The sequence below is a fragment of the Podarcis liolepis genome (assembly GCF_965112155.1).
Source record: "Podarcis liolepis genome assembly, chromosome: 8".
Lineage (NCBI taxonomy): Eukaryota > Metazoa > Chordata > Lepidosauria > Squamata > Lacertidae > Podarcis > Podarcis liolepis.
The window spans coordinates 79,114,603-79,131,725 of NC_139560.1; the positions used below are offsets into that span (position 1 = coordinate 79,114,603).

The 17,123-nt window shown below is 42.2% G+C and overlaps 1 protein-coding gene across 2 annotated transcripts; it reads right to left on the reverse strand.

Annotated features, from left to right (window-relative positions):
• Positions 1-994: 994 nt before the first annotated feature.
• Positions 995-17,123, reverse strand: LOC310714317 (carboxymethylenebutenolidase homolog). Of its 2 annotated transcripts, XM_083519700.1 has the most exons (7): positions 16,800-17,122; positions 8,835-8,914; positions 7,921-8,144; positions 5,419-5,526; positions 4,220-4,362; positions 3,459-3,550; positions 995-1,184 (listed from the first exon to the last, which is right to left on the reverse strand). In XM_083519700.1, the coding sequence occupies exons 3-7, from the start codon at positions 8,133-8,135 to the stop codon at positions 999-1,001; spliced, it is 744 nt and encodes a 247-aa protein (XP_083375826.1). In that variant the 5' UTR covers positions 8,136-8,144; positions 8,835-8,914; positions 16,800-17,122; the 3' UTR covers positions 995-998. The 2 variants fall into 2 exon arrangements, with proteins under 2 accessions (XP_083375826.1, XP_083375827.1); XM_083519701.1 differs by lacking the exon at positions 8,835-8,914 and having other exon boundaries at positions 16,800-17,123.

The following is a 17,123-nucleotide window of genomic DNA, read 5'->3' on the forward strand; positions in this document are numbered from 1 at the left end:
AGGGATGCTCGACAGCTATGGTTAGGAAAGGAACAGAAAACAAAACTGCCGGTATCATAATGCCATTATACAAATCTGTGGCGAAACTTAGGCATTTGGAATACTGTGCACTGTCCTGGTTGCCTCAAATAATGTAGTTGGAAGATTCAGGTAAGGTGAATCAGGTGAAGACATCTCCACGTCCTTCCTGGTGTATACAGCAATGTAGAAATGTGATTTGAAACTTGGTGTGAGTGTATGGGAAACAACCTTATTCCATTTTAAGCTGCTAGTGTGTACATAGCCTAAGGCCCAAAATATGGCTAGTATATAGTGCATTTTCAGATCCATAACATTTTTATTTTCAGGGGGTAGGAAGGTAATGGGACACATAAAATGGGGAAAAAGAAGAATAAGTTTTAAGGCAGCCTTAGAATATAAAGTTCATTATAAGGCATGCACACTTCCAATACCGAATGCTCGTATCTTTGTGTGTCAGACAATGATTTCAAGAACCTTTCATTATAAATCTTTCATAATTTATTATTGAAAGTTCTCTAAAGTATATCTTCTCTTTTCTCCGATAGATAAATATTTTAGAGGGGGGAAATAAATTGCATTGGGGGGGGTGTTGTGTATTGAGTCAAATGATTTTATATCTGTATTATTATTGTCTGTATTTGCATTAGGGTAAAGTAACTGCCTTTTGGTTCCAGAGGGTACAGCTACTATTGGTTCATTTAAGCTGCTGTATTTGGATCCTCTGTCTTATTGGTTCCCTCCAAAAGGCAGGACTGTGATTGCCTGATATTGTTCCCTCCAAAATGTATCCTTTCTTGCTAGTTCCCTGTCCCTATAAATGTAGCTTTCCTCTCCCCAGTCTTTAGTCTTGTTGCTTTAATAAAGAAGTGTTACTAGAGTACTGTCTCCAGCATGTTATATCAAGAGAGCTGAAATCACAAACCCCACGTCACAACAGGGGGAGCGAGGAAATAATGCAACATATATTTATTCAAGTTTCAAAACATAATGTATCTGCTCAGCCAGTCAATCATATCCATTCTTGCCTCCTCTATGTAAGGCTGATTTTCAGGCTTCATGTCCTCAGGCTTTAACTGAGCAAAGCCATGTTCTTGTCCAGGATAGACTTTGACTTTAAAGGGCACTCTACAATATTCTGCCAGTTTTTCCTCCAGCAAAGTGACCTGTAACACACAATCAATTTCATTAGATATCTACAAAAGTTAAGAATCAAAACTTCCAAATTTGCTCCCTTTTAATCTGAATTCCTTCAAGGTTTTTCTTTAAATCTAGTGTTGCCATAACTACAGTTAAGCAATAATAAATTCTACCATGCCAGAGTGCAATTATTATTATTAATTTTTTAAAAAATAAAAACATCCATCATTTTAATGCCAAGGCACCCAAGGCAGTTTACAACTTTAATATACTAAAACAAATAATATAAAATGCGAACTTAGCCCAGGGATGGGGTGGAAGAGGTGGAAGATGGAGACAGTCTCACTGGAGCAGACCTAATGTTGTCTTTGCCTGCCTGTCTGCCTTTCTGCCAGCCTGCCTCCCTCTCTTATTCTTTTCCACCTGTATCAAGTATGGTTAATCTTTCATTGTCTGCCCTGCTCCTTTAACACACCAGTATGGTTCCTTTTCCATTTGTGGCAATGCCTCTTCTTGACAGAAACAGATGCAAAATAATATTAAATCAGCAAAGTACAGGTTGCCTGTCCCTCATTACAGAGGACTTGCAGCTTGTACTCAAGAGGCAATTTCAAGCATCAAGGAAGTTTGAATCGGAAGACAATGGACGCTAAACCGCCAGCTGGAAAGGAGCAGTGGCTGTGGTCCAGCATAGCTGTGGTGGCATTGGGCAGTCTTCCAGCTTTGACACAGCCACTTCCTCCTCCACTGGCTGCGCTCGTGGCTGGGTGGTTGCAACCAATTGCAGGAGAGCTATAAAAGCCAGCTGTACCCAAGCCTAAGTCTCAGCTGATGTTGGTTACACTACACTTTCTGAGGGTAACCGTGCATAAGACCTTGCTATGGAAGTCTTCAGTCGCCATATTCAGGGCCAGGGAGGAATTTGCCTTCAGACAAATAGAACCTATATGAGTGTTTTGTTTTGTTTTGTTTTTTTGTTTTTTGCCTCCTGTTGTTTAGTCGTTTAGTCGTGTCTGCCTCTTCGTGACCCCATGGACCAGAGCACTCCAGGCACTCCTGTCTTCCACTGCCTCCCGCAGTTTGGTCAGACTCATGTTTGTATCTTTGAGAACACTGTCCAACCATCTCACCCTCTGTCGGTCCCCTTCTCTCTTTCCCAACATCAGGGTCTTTTCCAGGGAGTCTTCTCTTCTCGTGAGGTGGCCAAAGTATTGGAGCCTCAGCTTCAGGATCTGTCCTTCCAGTGAGCACTCAGGGCTGATTTCCTTCAGAATGGAGAGGTTTGATCTTCTTGCAGTCCATGGGACTCTCAAGAGTCTCCTCCAGCACCATAATTCAAAAGCATCAATTCATCGGCGATCAGCCTTCTTTATGGTCGAGCTCTCACTTCCATACATCACTACTGGGAAAACCATAGCTTTAACTTTACGGACCTTTGTTGGCAAGGTGATGTCTCTGCTTTTTAAGATGCTGTCTAGGTTTGTCATTGCTTTTCTCCCAAGAAGCAATTGCCACATCTTGATGGTGGATAAGACACTGAGTTGAATTCTTAGTCTAGGTGAGTGAGGGTGTCCAGACCCACCACTCCAAGGAATCAGGGTATCCCATTAAAGGAATCTGGGGGAAGCTGCTTTTGTGCAGATGCCCAGACAGGGGCTTATGGGCCATAGCACTCCCAAAATGGTAATTTTGGAGGCGTCACTCCAATTTGATGCACAGTCCTTAACACGGCTGGCGCTGTGGGGGACGCGGGTGGTGCTGTGGTCTAAACCACAGAGCCTAGGGCTTGCCGATCAGAAAGTCGGTGGTTCGAATCCCCGCAATGGGGTGAGCTTCCGTTGCTCGGTCCCAGCTCCTGCCAACCTAGCAGTTTGAAAGCACGTCAAAGTGCAAGGAGATAAAAAGGTACTGCTCTGGCGGGAAGGTAAACGGTGTTTCCATGCGTTGCTCTGGTTCGCCAGATGCGGCTTAGTCATGCTGGCCACATGACCCGGAAGCTGTCTGTGGATAAATGCCGGGTTCTCGGCCTACAGAGCGAGATGAGCGCTGTAACCCCAGAGTCATCTGCGACTGGACCAAAAGGTCAGGGGTACCTTTGCCTTTTACCTTAACCTTACCAAATAATCTACCAGTAGAAAGGGTTGTTTGATTCAAGATATACACCTGATGTCTGCGCCAAAACCTGCTGACACCTGTGATTAATAAAGCCATAGCCTGTTTAAATCCTAAACGATTGTGTTTATTGTAATGTCACCATGCCTTGGCCCCTCTGCCAGAGACTTCACTGTGCAATAGCTTACCTGATCAGAAGAAATGGTGTGATCTTTTCCACCAAACATGAAAAAGGTAGGATTCAGCAACTTATACCTACTTTCAGAGTCTCTGATGATTCCTAAAACATATTTAAAGAAAGAGGTTAAATCAAGTAATATGTTCTTCAAGGTCAATAGAGAACAAAGGCTTCCATTTACTTCAGCTGTATGTATCTCTCATCCGTTCTTTCTCATGTTCTCAAGGGCAGTAGTTAAAAAACAATAATGCCCCCTCAGCTTAATTAGCAGGGTTATAGGTAATGATTTGTGCCACTATAGCAATCAAATGCCAGGAAAATCCTATATTTTCCTTGTAGGATAATTTTTACAGTTTGATGGTTGAGGTCCCAGATAAGAGGCACACTTGAAAGAAAAAGTTTATTGAGTTAGTGTGTTTAGCGACTAATCACTGTTTGTTGCAAATCAGCAACCCTGGTTCATATGTGATGCTAAACTGAACTTCTGTGAAAGTGGAACTCAACTCAACAGAACTTCCCTCCAGACATGTGGAAGGAAAAAAGGTGTTGTGAGCCGAACCCTATGGAACTCCCTCCCACAAGAAGTTAGGCAGGCCCATAGGATTGCATCCTTATCCCCCTTGTTTGAACAGTGAGAGAACGAAGCATATGTTGCTGAAATAAATAGCCATAATGAATGCTGCAGCTCATCCTTACACAGACTTAGACTATAAATGTTTCAGTGCACAAAAACATATGAGCCTGCTCAAGTTTACAAACGTTTGTCATTACCATAGAGGGATACCCCAGCTTGAAAATCAGGATTTGTCAACATCAAGTGATGTACAGCCATTCCACCCCAAGAAAATCCAATGACACCGATTTTCATTGCATTGTACTGCTCCTTAAGATAATTCATGAAAATAGCAGCTGTCCTACAACATATGAACAAAAGGGAACTAAGACATCTACATACAATTGCAATATTATCAAAACTTGCTTTCCCACCTTCACCTGCTGTTAAAAAAGCACTGACCCACTCAGGAAGATGCCGGGTTATCAGAGGGCCACTAAATTATGGGAACTGATTTTAAATGAAACCATTTGCTTTGAATGGCACATGCCCTTTTAAAAGTGTGGGCTTGCCCACAACTGGCGACCAAGAGAGGCACCATTTGGAATTTTATAGAAGTACAAACACAGGAAAGAATGCTTAATTTATCTATGAAAATGGATATCTGCTGCTATTCCTTATTTTTTACACACTTGTAAGAGGAACAACTGAACATGGAAGAGTGACAAGGATTGATAATACTAAATTGAATGTCAAAAGAATGTGTAAACCATGAAGGGGAGTTAATAAGTCTGTTAAGGAATAACAGAGGTGGGGCGTGTCGAATTACAGCTACGCGCAGGGTGCTGCTGAAATTTGAGAGCCTCAAGTCTGCCACTGTTTAGCCTAAAATCCTATGCAGACTTTCTTGGATGTAAGTTCCATTGATCTCAACAGGATTGGCTTCTGAATAAGTATGCTTAGGATCATATTGCATAGCTCAATCAATACAGACCCTCCAAGGGATGTCCCTGGTTTAGAGAAGCCTTCCAAGTTTCTGATTTGATCCTGGAATTTCCCACTTTTCCTTAGAATGTCCCTATTTTCATTGGAGAAATATTAGAGGGTATGGCGTTATCCGACTCCTGAGTTGTCTGAAGGCAATCCTGTATAGGGAAGTTTTTTTAATGTTTTATTGTGCTTTTATATATGCTGGAAGCTGCCCAGAGTGGCTGGGGCAACCCAGTAAGATGTGTGGGGTATTAATAGGTAAATTATCATTCTGGAATGGGACGTCCCTATTTTCATCGGAGAAATGTTGGAGGGTATGTCAATGCCCCTCCCAAAATTCAATTCTCCTGTCGATGCTGAATTAACCTTATGTTGTCCCCTTAGCTACATCGATTAGTTATAGCTTTGGAATAAATATTAGTCTTACTTGTCCACCTTCGTGGGATCTCGGTGCTTTAACCAGTCCGCAAAATTCTGCCAACGATCAGTAGTTTTCCATGGTTCTTTTCCCAGGAAGAAATCTGGGCATATGGTTCTGTATGGAATAGCAGACAGATGTTACCCATAACCTGTTCAGCCTTTTGAAAAAATATGTCATTTTAAGTCTGCGCATAGAGATTGCAGCATGCAGGAAAGTTTTACCCTTATCTCCCCAGTGACAATCTTTGCAAAAACTCCCTCCCTGTGTGCTGTGATTGGCGATAATGAAATCATTTTCATCGACACCACCGCAGATCATTGTGGCATCCAGCCAACATTCATCCAATGTACAGCAGTTCACATATTAAAGGCATTTATTTTCATTAAGTTGTTTAAATCTAGAGTGTTTGTGCTTCAAATTCTTATTCTAGATCATTACACAATTGGTGTGTGACTTGCACTTGCAACAGTTCCATATCCAGGAAAGGAAGAGGCAGTGTCACAGTTCAATGACACATTCCAGCAAGGCAAAAGGACTCAATGAAAAGACAGGGCAGAAAGTTTTTGGCCTAGGGAGGGTGTCTGGTCTAGGGAGTGTCCCAAGTGATGGGCAAAAATACTGTTTGACTTCCGAGGCGCGTTCGAAAACGGAAAGCATTCACTTCCGGGTTGTCGGCATTCGGGTTCCGAATTGTTCGGCTTCCGAAGCATCTGACAACTGAGGTTCCACTGTATGAACGAAAATTTTACATTCTTTAATATGACACCACACCATCTGTATCAATTAACAGATTTGCACTTCTAAGCTGAGAAGATGTGTCACATGTTGCTCCATTGCACATAAAAACAAGTTGTGAAACTTGCCGAATGCCAAAAAAATGAGGGTCCTGTTGATAAGGCCCTCATGAGTCACCCTTCGATTCATCTGTTGCTAAACCCTTCATATCTAGACTCTGCAGCTAACTCAGTGCTTTGCTATATGTTTAGCATGGATATTAGTAGTCTAGTAGTTATTGGGGGAAACATCCCCAGTTGGACCCCTTCACCCAGAAGAGCATATAAGCAGAGAGCTCCCTCACAGTATCTGAAATATACTCAGAGTCGAGAGTGGATTTCATGCTCTTTATTCAGCTCATAGTGGTGAGGAGGAATGAAAGTTTTCCCAAAGTATCTGCTTTATATACATTATTTACACAATGGGCTGCATGTGATTGGCTAATTCCAGAATTCTCCTGTAGGCCAATCAGATTGTGGATTCACTTCCATCTGGAGCTGGATTGGGTGGCTCCTGCAGACCAATCATACTGCTGCATTGTTCTAGGACCAATCAGACTGCTGCATTTTGGATCCTATGGTTCTAGGACCAATCAGACTGCTGCATTTTGGATCCTATTCAACTCAGTACATAACACCGTATCTTTGAACTTTTTGCATACCCTGTGCTAGGTGAAAACAGTGTTGTGGTGGTGTTTGAAGTGGACCTTTGCTGGTCAAGGCCCCCAGCAAAGCCCAGCTTCACCACCGACTGGAACTCACTTTCTCTGAGGAAGGGACAGGATTATGCAGCACCGCTATGAAAAACCCTGCTAAACCCTGTTGTAAACAAAAACCTGCCCTTTTCCCTTATGGGGTACCCAAGAGCCCATATAGAGTCCTTACATAGGTTCCCTATTGGTAGGAGAAAATAACAGAGGCCAACCAGAGAATATTGAGAAGCAAAGCAGCTAGTAAGCCTGATCTTTACTGATCTGTTGCAACAGGGTCCTCACTCGCCACATCGCAGGAGGGAGAAGGAACCCTGAACAATGGCGCGCAAGGCCTTATATAGACATTTTAAATTCCCTGCCCTGGAGCTCAAGACCACCCCTCCATACATCATACATACATCACAGAAAAGGCGGTCTAAAACAGAAATTTGAATGTTGTTTTTCTCCTGTCATTGTTTATCTCCTGTCTGGCAGGTTACTTGATTGGATTGCCTGGGAAGCCTGGCCAGTCTTTTGTAATTATAAATAATTAGTTCCTGGGCCAGGTCACAGGCTCACACCCTATTCATATCTTAAATGTGCCCTTAAGACAGTATTTTTGAGGAAAGAGACATTGGGGAGGTTTCCCACTTTGACCTTGCAGAGAAAACATTTGCTCAGTTTAGGAATCAAAATGGTTTCAGGTCGGTCTTCCTGTGCTGATCGATGTACGTGCTTGGTTGATATACTTATGAACTTTACCATATATCAAGACCTCAAAATTCCTATCACAACCCATCAAATTCTTTATTTGTAAGCCATTTTATTTCCAGATCTGTTGTGAAAACAATGCATTAAGTGCCCACATTTCAGGTAATATTTCTTAATGTACTTTTTTAATGAGACTAATGCCTTTCAGGAAGACATTCAGACAAGAGGTGACGGATAACTTTTCTGTGTGAAAATCACAATCCAGGTCAAATTTCTGGCCTTGCAACCATAACATAGAGTTTGAGGAAGGTTAAAAAGAACCAATTGCTCACATGTATCCTTTAGCTGCGACCATATCAGCAACGTATCTGGTATCTGGGAACTGCCATCCATATATGTCGTGAATCACAATCACAGCTTTGTCCGTGTTGGAAGAAGGTTGGCAAACATATGCTTTGATGTTATCAACTTGCACATCTTGGCCACGCCCTGTGTAAGTGCTTCTTCTTCCAACATCATATTGGAAAGGTAAATCCTGACTAGTCATTACAGAAAACTGAAATGTAAACAAAATGTAATTAGTCAAATATAAACAAAAAGAAGCTATTGTTAAAAAAACAAAAATGACCCACACGGAGCAACAGAAATATAGTGTTCCACGCCACCCTAATCTCTTGAGCGGTGTGAAATTCCAGGGGTTCCAGGATTTGTGTTTCCTTTGAAAATGAGGCACAGCAGAGACTGTGGTAACTTTATGACATATGGTTTATTTACACACAGAGTTGCAATCAAAATTATTCAACCCCCATTTCAAATCAGGTTTGTTATCAAAATTTGCAGACTTCCAGCTGTTGGCAATGAGCAAATCGGAACAAAAGCAATTGAAATAGCTCAACACAATAGATGCTTCAAGTGGTTTCCCCAAATTCAGCTGAAATTGCAACTTATACTGGCTTCTCCAGTCTAACTACTGCATTTTCTCAAATGTAACGCATACCTTTTTTGGCCAAATTACTTCATAAAACTAGAGTGCGCATTAGATTTGATGACACATTTACATTTGCCAGCAAATACATTTTTGGTTTCAGTGTTTTGAAAATTGAGGTGCGCATTAGATTTGATGGTGCATTCAGTTCACATAAATATGGTATTATTTTACCCCCTGAATAGAACCCCTCACAACAGCACAAATACAACAGGTGTTGTCAGTGTTTTTCTTTCTAGAAAAATAGGTTCCAGTACTCACCAGGAAGTTGTCACAGTAAGTGCCACACTTTTTAACAACAACAAAAATAGGTGCTGGTACTGAGTACCCCTGAGTACCCCCTAAACACTGGGTGTTGTCTCAAGCACATCTGATGCAACTAATCAAGGGCTTTATTAGATTGGAAAAAAAGAAGAAAGCACAGTATGGGAAGCAGAGGTTCAGACCAAAGTGCCAAGGACAAATTTAAAGGGACACCTTGAATACTGTGCCAGCAGCAACTCATGTAAAAGTAAAAAATGAGGAAGGGGGTTGTTTTTTAAAGCCTCCTTCTTTCAGCATATACACACACCAATGTTAAAACAAAGATTACTAGTAGTTGTAGTGATTGTGAAAATGGATGAAAGTTCCAGCGTCTTTGAAGTATATAAACTGGGAACAGACAGAATGAATAACAGAATAATAAATAATAATAATAATAATTTTTTATTTATACCCTGCCCTTCCTGGTTTAAAAACCGGGCTCAGGGCGGCTAAAAGCAAATATAAAACATTGATTAAAATGTGACTTAAAAACAGCATAAAACAACATAAAATGAATCATCAATATCAATAAAATTCAGGAGCCTTTTTTTGGGGGGGGGGACCCAGTCAGTAGGCATCAAATGATCACCAGGGCTAACTGGCCAAGTTGGTCCTACTAGGGCCAGCAAGGAGACCAGGGAGGAATTTAAATGTGTGGTTCCAAGAAAGGGTTTCTTCATAGAAGAGGAAAGGGAAAAGGGAATAGAAGATCAGGCTAATTCAAATTGAAGGCCAGGTGGAATAGCTCTGTCTTACAGGCCCTGCCTGTGGAAGGAGATCAAGACCTGCAGAAAACTGTAGTTGAAAATCGACATGCCAACCTGAGGGCCTGTTGAGTGGGCGGCCAGAGCACAGGGTGCATCAAAGCGGCAATGCTTGAAAAAACACTTTAATAAGACTGAAAGGCGGGGTCCCACTTCAAAGGCAGATGAGTGCTATTAAGCAAATGATGAAAACTTGGTAATTGTCAATTCAGCTGCCTCCAGACAGCAGGCCTGATGTAAGAGACCTTAGTGAAAAAGTTGTTGTAATCTGCGCTAATAGTAATTTGAACACTGAATACCTTGGAATTCATACAAATTGCTGACTAGGAATACGGGGCAAGGCAATTGCAATTAAGAGAGGCATATGCTGGAAGCAGGCCTGTCCATACATTATTGATGGCTAGTTGCTACATTCTTGCAGTGTTTTTGCAATTGCAATAGTTGCCATTGGAAGCAGCTTGTTGTTGTTGTTGTTGTTGTTGTTGTTGTTATATTCAAATTATTTACCCGCAGATCTTAAGGTGGTCCACAACATAAAAGCATAATGTAAAACACAGAAAACATAATAAAAGCAAAAACAAGAACCCTCAATAATCCCCCACTCCACAACACATTTTAAAAGGGCATTGGATGTCAATCAGCCAAACGCAAAGGTAAAGGGACCCCTGACCGTTAAGGGCTCCCCCAAGTTGATGGGCATTGCCATTCAGATGGCGTGCGTGTGCCACATCTTGTGATCACAAACCCTCCAAGTGTCCCTGTTTTCCAGGGACAGCCCTGGATTTACAGAAGCTGTCCCGGTTTCAAATTTGATCCTGGAATGTCCCACTTTTCCTTAGGACATCCCTATTTTAATTGGAGAAATGTGGGAGGGTATGGAGTTATGCCACCCACAATGAGATAAATAACTCTACAACCTTTAGAAGACATCTGAATGCAGCCCTGTATAGGGAAGGTTTTTTTTAATGTTTAGTGCTTTATTATGTTTTTATATATGTTGGGAGCCACTCAGAGTGGCTGGAGAAACCCAATCAGATGGGTGGGGAGGCTCAGCCAGATGGGCAGGGTATAAATTATTATTATTATTATTATTATTATTATTATTATTATTATTATTGACGTTCCTGGTTTTATCAGAGAAATGTTGGAGGGTGTGTTTATGCAGGGTGGGGCTTACATTGGCACCCCAATATTTAATTCTAGTTGGCATCCCTGTGGCCTGGAAAGGCTCTTCTATAATGGCAAGTCCCTGATTCATCAAAACAAGATTGTTGGTGCAATCATTTCCTCCACCTTTTCCTCTTCCAGGATTTCCTCATTCTCACAGCCAGCTAGCTTTGATGTAGTCTGCACCAAAGACCAAGCAACTGGCGAGTTCAACAATTTCAGCGGAATCCTGTTTTGCCGGATGGGCATTTGAATGAATCTTGCGTTGCCACCCTCATTGCAACCCTCAGTGTAGATGGAACTGGAAGCACCAAGCGTTGCTCCTAATTATTCCCAGAACCTTCCATCAGCAATTATTTGCCAGCAATGTTTGTCCTTCCCATCTACATGTCATGCTGGAGAACAAGGGTGGCAAAGGTCTGTATTTTGGGGAGCGGCTCTGAACTGAAATTCAAAATGCCAGCATAAGGAAGAAGAAAATTCAGAACTGGGAAATTTATACAGACTTTTGTTGCTATGCTGTTTCTCGATACACATTCTTTTATCGCTGCTTGGTTTATTATTTTATGTGTGCTTTATTGGGCTCCTTCGGGGGAAAGGATGGGATGGAAATTGAATTAAGAATTGCAGCAGTAATAATTCCCGAGCTGCCAGCTACTCATGCCTGGCACATTGTGCTGGTTTACAAGAGATGGGTGAAATAACTTAAGTCCAGTGCTAGAGGACAACTTTGATTTAGGACAAGATTGGCTTGCGCCAGGTCTTGTGGCATTCCGTAGTGTCATCTGACCTTCTGTATGTGTTTAGTCTTAGGGCAGAAGGTCAGGTGAATGCACAGAAGTCAGGCGTGGGTCCAACTGTTTTTATTCCCCTGCACATTTTTATTCTCCCTGGCATGTCTACCAGCTCCACCTGGTACACAGGCTGAGATCCTACCTGCCCACAGACTGTCTCGCCAGAGTGGTGCATGCTCTAGTTATCTCCCGCTTGGACAACTGCAATGTGCTCTATGTGGGGCTACCTTTGAAAGTGACCCAGAAACTACAACTAATCCAGAATGCGGCAGCTAGACTGGTGACTGGGAGTGGCCGCTGGGACCATAAAACACTGGTCCTGAAAGACTTTCATTGGCTCCCAGTACATTTCTGAGCACCATTCAAAGTGTTGGTGTTAACCTTTAAAGCCCTAAACGGCCTCAGCCCAGAATACCTGAAGGAGCGTCTCTACCTCCATCGTTCAGCCAGGACAATGGGGTCCAGATCTGAGGGCCTTCTGGTGATTCCCTCACCGCGAGGAGTGAGGTTACAGGGAACCAGACAGAGGGCCTTTTCGGTAGTGGTGCCCACCCTGTGGAACACCCTCCCATCAGATGTCAAGGAAATAAACAACTACTTGACTTTTAGAAAACACCTGAAGGCAGCCCTGTTTAGGGAAGTTTTTGATGTTTGATGTTTTATTGTGTTTCAATTTTATTGTGTTTTCAATATTCTATTGGGAGCCACCCAGAGTGGCTGGGGAAACCCAGCTAGATGGGTGGGGTATAAATAATAATAATAATTATTATATTATTACCATATAATATCTGAAAGGCCTCCAAATTTATCATAAATAAATTAACCAAAAATTAATAATACCCTAGTGAGGTTCACATATTGTGTTACTAAAAGCAATTTAATTAAATATAGCACACAACATGCTTGTACAATAAAGTGACTGCACTTAAAGAAACATTTAAATTGTGGGTCATATGTATGAAGCAAGGGTGAAGAGAAAGAAAGATCTAAACCACTCAAATAGACTCCTATAAAACTAAATTAGACTCCGAGGCCTTAGTGCATTTTTCCAAAGGGAATTAAAAGCACATCTAAGTAATACAGTAGCCTGCCAGGCTTTACTCGGGAAGTCTATTCCATAGTCAGTGTCATCACTGAGAAAAGTTGTTAGCCTCTGAAAAATATGGAAAAAGGGAGTCTCTGCAATTAGGGCAGTGCACAAGAGGAGTTTGGAATATTCAAGAAGTTTGATTGGGAAAAGCCCAGTTCCTAATTAGTTCCATTGCACCCTGTCTCATTTCAGCTATTCACTGACATCAGGCTACAGATGAGCAGTTTTGGTTTCTCTCAATTTTCCCAATTAGTTTTCCACAATCTTATATCAGGAAGTCATACTGAAATGCAACCAGCACCTTCCAGCAAATCTCTCCCACTGTATGCAGTTTTGCCTAATATATTTATCATTTATTTCTAAACTGCTTAATATTCCAAAAACCTCTAACCAGTGCTCAGCTTGTACTATATAAAAACAATATTTTTGCCAAATATTTTCCTTGAATAGAATGCAATTTTTTATGTTGAATAATGTTTTATGTCCACTTTGTTGCCGTATGTGCATTTTTGTACACATTGCTTGGCCACAGAACTGCATGGCAAAATTCAGAAAAGTTTGAATTTCGAAGGATGTCTGGGTTTCAGTTCTCATGTTGTTTTGGAAAGAACAAATTCAGGAGCTTTGCTTTCAAGTGAACTGAACCAAATTCCTCCCCTGTCCCTACATCTGACATCATAACTTCACAGCGCATAGCTGTCAAGTGTCCCTTATTTGGCGGGACAGTCACTTATCCCAGCGCCATGTCCCGCTGCTGTCCCTTATTGATGATGTCCCTTAAATAAGCTACTGAAGGTAATGGGGCCCTTCTATGTCCAGCTGTCCTTTGTCAACATCAAATTGTTGCTTTTTTTGTGTTGAATATATGCTATATGGTAATTTATGGGCCTAATAGGTATCTAAAGCCATTTGCACGCAACAAAATATGTATTTTATCAAAGTAATTGTTGATCCCTTATTTTGGCTGCTGATCCCTTATTTTTGAGGCTGCTGGTCCCTTATTTTCAAATCTGTAAGTTGACAGCTATGCCACAGCGTATGCACATTAATGATTAAATGCAATTATCCCTGCATGGTGGACAAATATTTTCATGCCCATTAAAAGGGAAATGGGCCAAAGAGCAGCAGATGATAACAGCTGTGTGATCCATATTTGAATCAACCTAGCTTGGGGCTATTCCAGCCTTTCCTTAAGCTTTTTTGTATTTATTCGGCTAGTCAAACTCTTTGCTGCCTCTTCCCTTTGTACTTCTATGCTTTTAGATGCATTGAGTTCCCTCTAGTGGAAGAAAAAATGGGATAAAGGTATCTAGAACAAATAAGCACACAACCTGCAGGTATTTATACAGTGCTTTCAGGTATAAACATCCCCACAATTTGAATCAATTTCTTGTGGCTCTCTCCTGATTGACTCCAGCAAACAATCTGCCATCTTCTTTCCTACACCGGTTACAGTGCAAACTTATTTATGTGTCTTCTCCGCAGAAGTTTGTTTCACTGAGTACAGTGCGGCTTCTCCCCTGGTAAATGTTAATGGGATTGCAGCCTCAAACTGAAAATGTCAACTGTGTGAATTTCCTTTCCCCATTGATCACAACTCAATGATATTTTCATTTATAACTTTTTTTGCAGCGCATTTTCAGAACTTTTTTTTATAGCTGTGTAGATCTAGCCTGGGACATGGGTGGCGCTGTGGGTTAAACCACAGAGCCTAGGTTTGAATCCCCGTGACGGGGTGAGCTCCCGTTGCTTGGTCCCAGCTCCTGCCAACCTAGCTGTTCGAAAGCATGTCAAAGTGCAAGTAGATAAATAGGTACCGCTCCGGTGGGAAGGTAAACAGTGTTTCTGTGCGCTGCTCTGGTTCGCCAGAAGTGGCTTAGTCATGCTGGCCACATGACCCGGCAGCTGTATTGGCTCCCTCGGCCAATAAAGCGAGATGAGCGGCGCAACCCCAGAGTCGGTCACGACTGGACCTAATCATCAGGGGTCCCTTTACCTTTACCTTTTTTAGATCTAGCCTTAGTATCCTTTAGCTGGGGTACTATTAGCATTAATTTTTACATACAAAATCACCTCTCACCCCCGCAACAGTCACTCTAAGAGACTGATAATGGGCTTTGTGTCTGCGCACCCCTCCCTTTGTGCACCTGGCTTCAGCACTTCTGTTATACAGTCACAGAATCATAGAGTTGCCGTGTTGAAAAGGTCATTTAGTCCAATACAGGAATCTTTTGCCCACCATGGGGCCCCAACCCACCAGTGGTGTAGCGTGGGTTGCTGGAGCCCAGGGTGGGGGGGGGCCATGCTGGCGGGCAGGCATGCTGGCTTCCTTGCCGCAGTTCTGGCCTCAATGAGGGAGCCTGTCCTGGGGGCACTTGATTGCCCCCTACGAATTCGGTGCCCAGGGCCATGGCCCTCCTGCCACCCGCCACGCCTCTGAAACGCATGACCCTGAGATTAAGAGTCTCATGCTCTACCAACTGAACAATCGGCCAGTTGTGAGCTATTAAGCCATATTTACCTGTTATGTCCAAACTGATAAACTTGGAGGCAAAACCAGAAATGCTTGCGCTGACAGAGCAGTCTGCTTAGTGCTACGTTGAATTCCTCTGTGTGGTTCAGCAAACCACAGAACTGTTCTATTATGGTGCATGAGTGAAGCAAGCACAGGTCACAATGTTCCCTCTTGGTCTAATAAATTATGATTCATTAGTCCGATATTGCTGCATTTGAACTGGGCCACAATTGCTTAGTCAAGGTCAAAATACACTGTGTGACCCTGGGCGATTTGCCACCTCCCACATTAGCATGTCTCACAGGTTTTATTGTGAGGGCGAAATTGAAGAGGGGCCTTGAGCAACCCTGAAGAAAGGGAAGGGAGAAAAAAAATCTATATAGTAACAGTAGCCACCCTGTGAATTTGGTAGCCAAGCAGATGTTTGAACGTACATTTCTGAAACTCAAATGTATTCAGATACTGTACACAATGGCAATTTATTTTACATGTACTTGGGATAATTGCAGACGGGCTTAATTTGCAGATGGGTTGGTGTTTTTGGTTTTTTTTACTTATCAAATTCCCTCTGGAAAGGGTAAATCCAGCTTAAAATCCAGATACAGTGGTACCTCTGGTTAAGTACTTAATTCGTTCCGGAGGTCCGTTCTTAACCTGAAGCCGTTCTTAACCTGAAGCACCACTTTAGCTAATGGGGCCTCCCGCTGCTGCCGCGCCGCCAGAGCACAATTTATGTTCTCATCCTGAAGTAAAGTTCTTAACCCGAGGTACTATTTCTGGGTTAGCGGAGTCTGTAACCTGAAGCGTATGTAACCCGAGGTACCACTGTACAGGCATTTTGGTGTGTACATGAGGATCACCATTTGCACAATAAGCATCTATCTGAAAGCATGCCTTATCTTGAGTCCCTCTCTTGATATTTGCACAGATATCCTGCTAATTTCAGTAGCAAATCTGCTATGATTTGGTGGCAGCAATTCAAAAACGATGTTCTCCATACAAAGCAGATAGGACTTGAGTAACACTAGCTGAAGATTGTCTTAAGCACTTCAAAGAATATTAGTCATATTCCTTTATTTCTTTTTATAGAATACAGTATAGAACTCTTTGTGGGAGGACTCAAAAATAAAAAAGGATTCTTTTCGTTTTGTTTCCTACTACTATATATAAAATCTAACGTCTTAATCCCTTGCAAAATATGTTCCAGTAATTTAAGTAACAACACATTAGCATTTATATAGCTCTTCCGGGTGTTCAGAGCACATACATTATTTTGTAAAAACAATAGCAACCATGTAAAGTTGATTATTATTGTTATCCGCTGACCGCAAGTGGGCTGGGTGGGTGTTAGGCTAAGAGAGAGTGGTCTGCCTACAGTCGTGTAATGAGTTTGAAGCAGAGGTAAGATCTGAAGTCAAGAGTTCCTGATGGGTAGCTTACACTCAAAACCACTAAAATACACTGCCATTATTTGTAACACCTGTCACTGCCTGAATCTCCATTTCTCCCCCCTTTGTTCCACAGTTTTATAGAACTGCAGCTGTCCTAACCTCAGGATAGGGTAGGAGGCATTCTTGCCCTACCTGAACATACCTGGATTGGAGGGGTTGTGATCTAAACCCAACGAAGATTCCTTTGGCGATGAGGAGAAACTTGCAGGGTGTCGGCTGATGTAAGGAAAATAAAATGCAGCACCAGTAACAGTTCTATAGCTGCTGCTCAGATTCCATTCCAGTGCTGTGTTCCTTTCAGATGTTATGGGAGATATGAAGTTAGGAGAAAAAGGTGGAGGCTGCTTTGAAGACAAATGTCTAATCCAGAAAGACAGGAAAGGGGATGGAACGTGGATTCAAAGAGACAGGCTTCTCTTGTTCCCCAAGGCTGATTTTTAGAGTTGTGTTTTTTTGGCGGGGTGGG

Excerpts from the sequence above, each read along its gene's own strand:
- LOC310714317 (XM_083519701.1), bottom strand. The coding sequence starts at position 8,135 with ATGACTAGTCAGGATTTACCTTTCCAATATGATGTTGGAAGAAGAAGC. Across the intron at positions 5,527-7,920 it reads GTCGCAGCTAAAGGATACAT|AACCATATGCCCAGATTTCT; the intron begins GTGAGCAATTGG and ends TATTCCATACAG. Across the intron at positions 3,551-4,219 it reads AGCTGGGGTATCCCTCTATG|GAATCATCAGAGACTCTGAA; the intron begins GTAATGACAAAC and ends AATATGTTTTAG.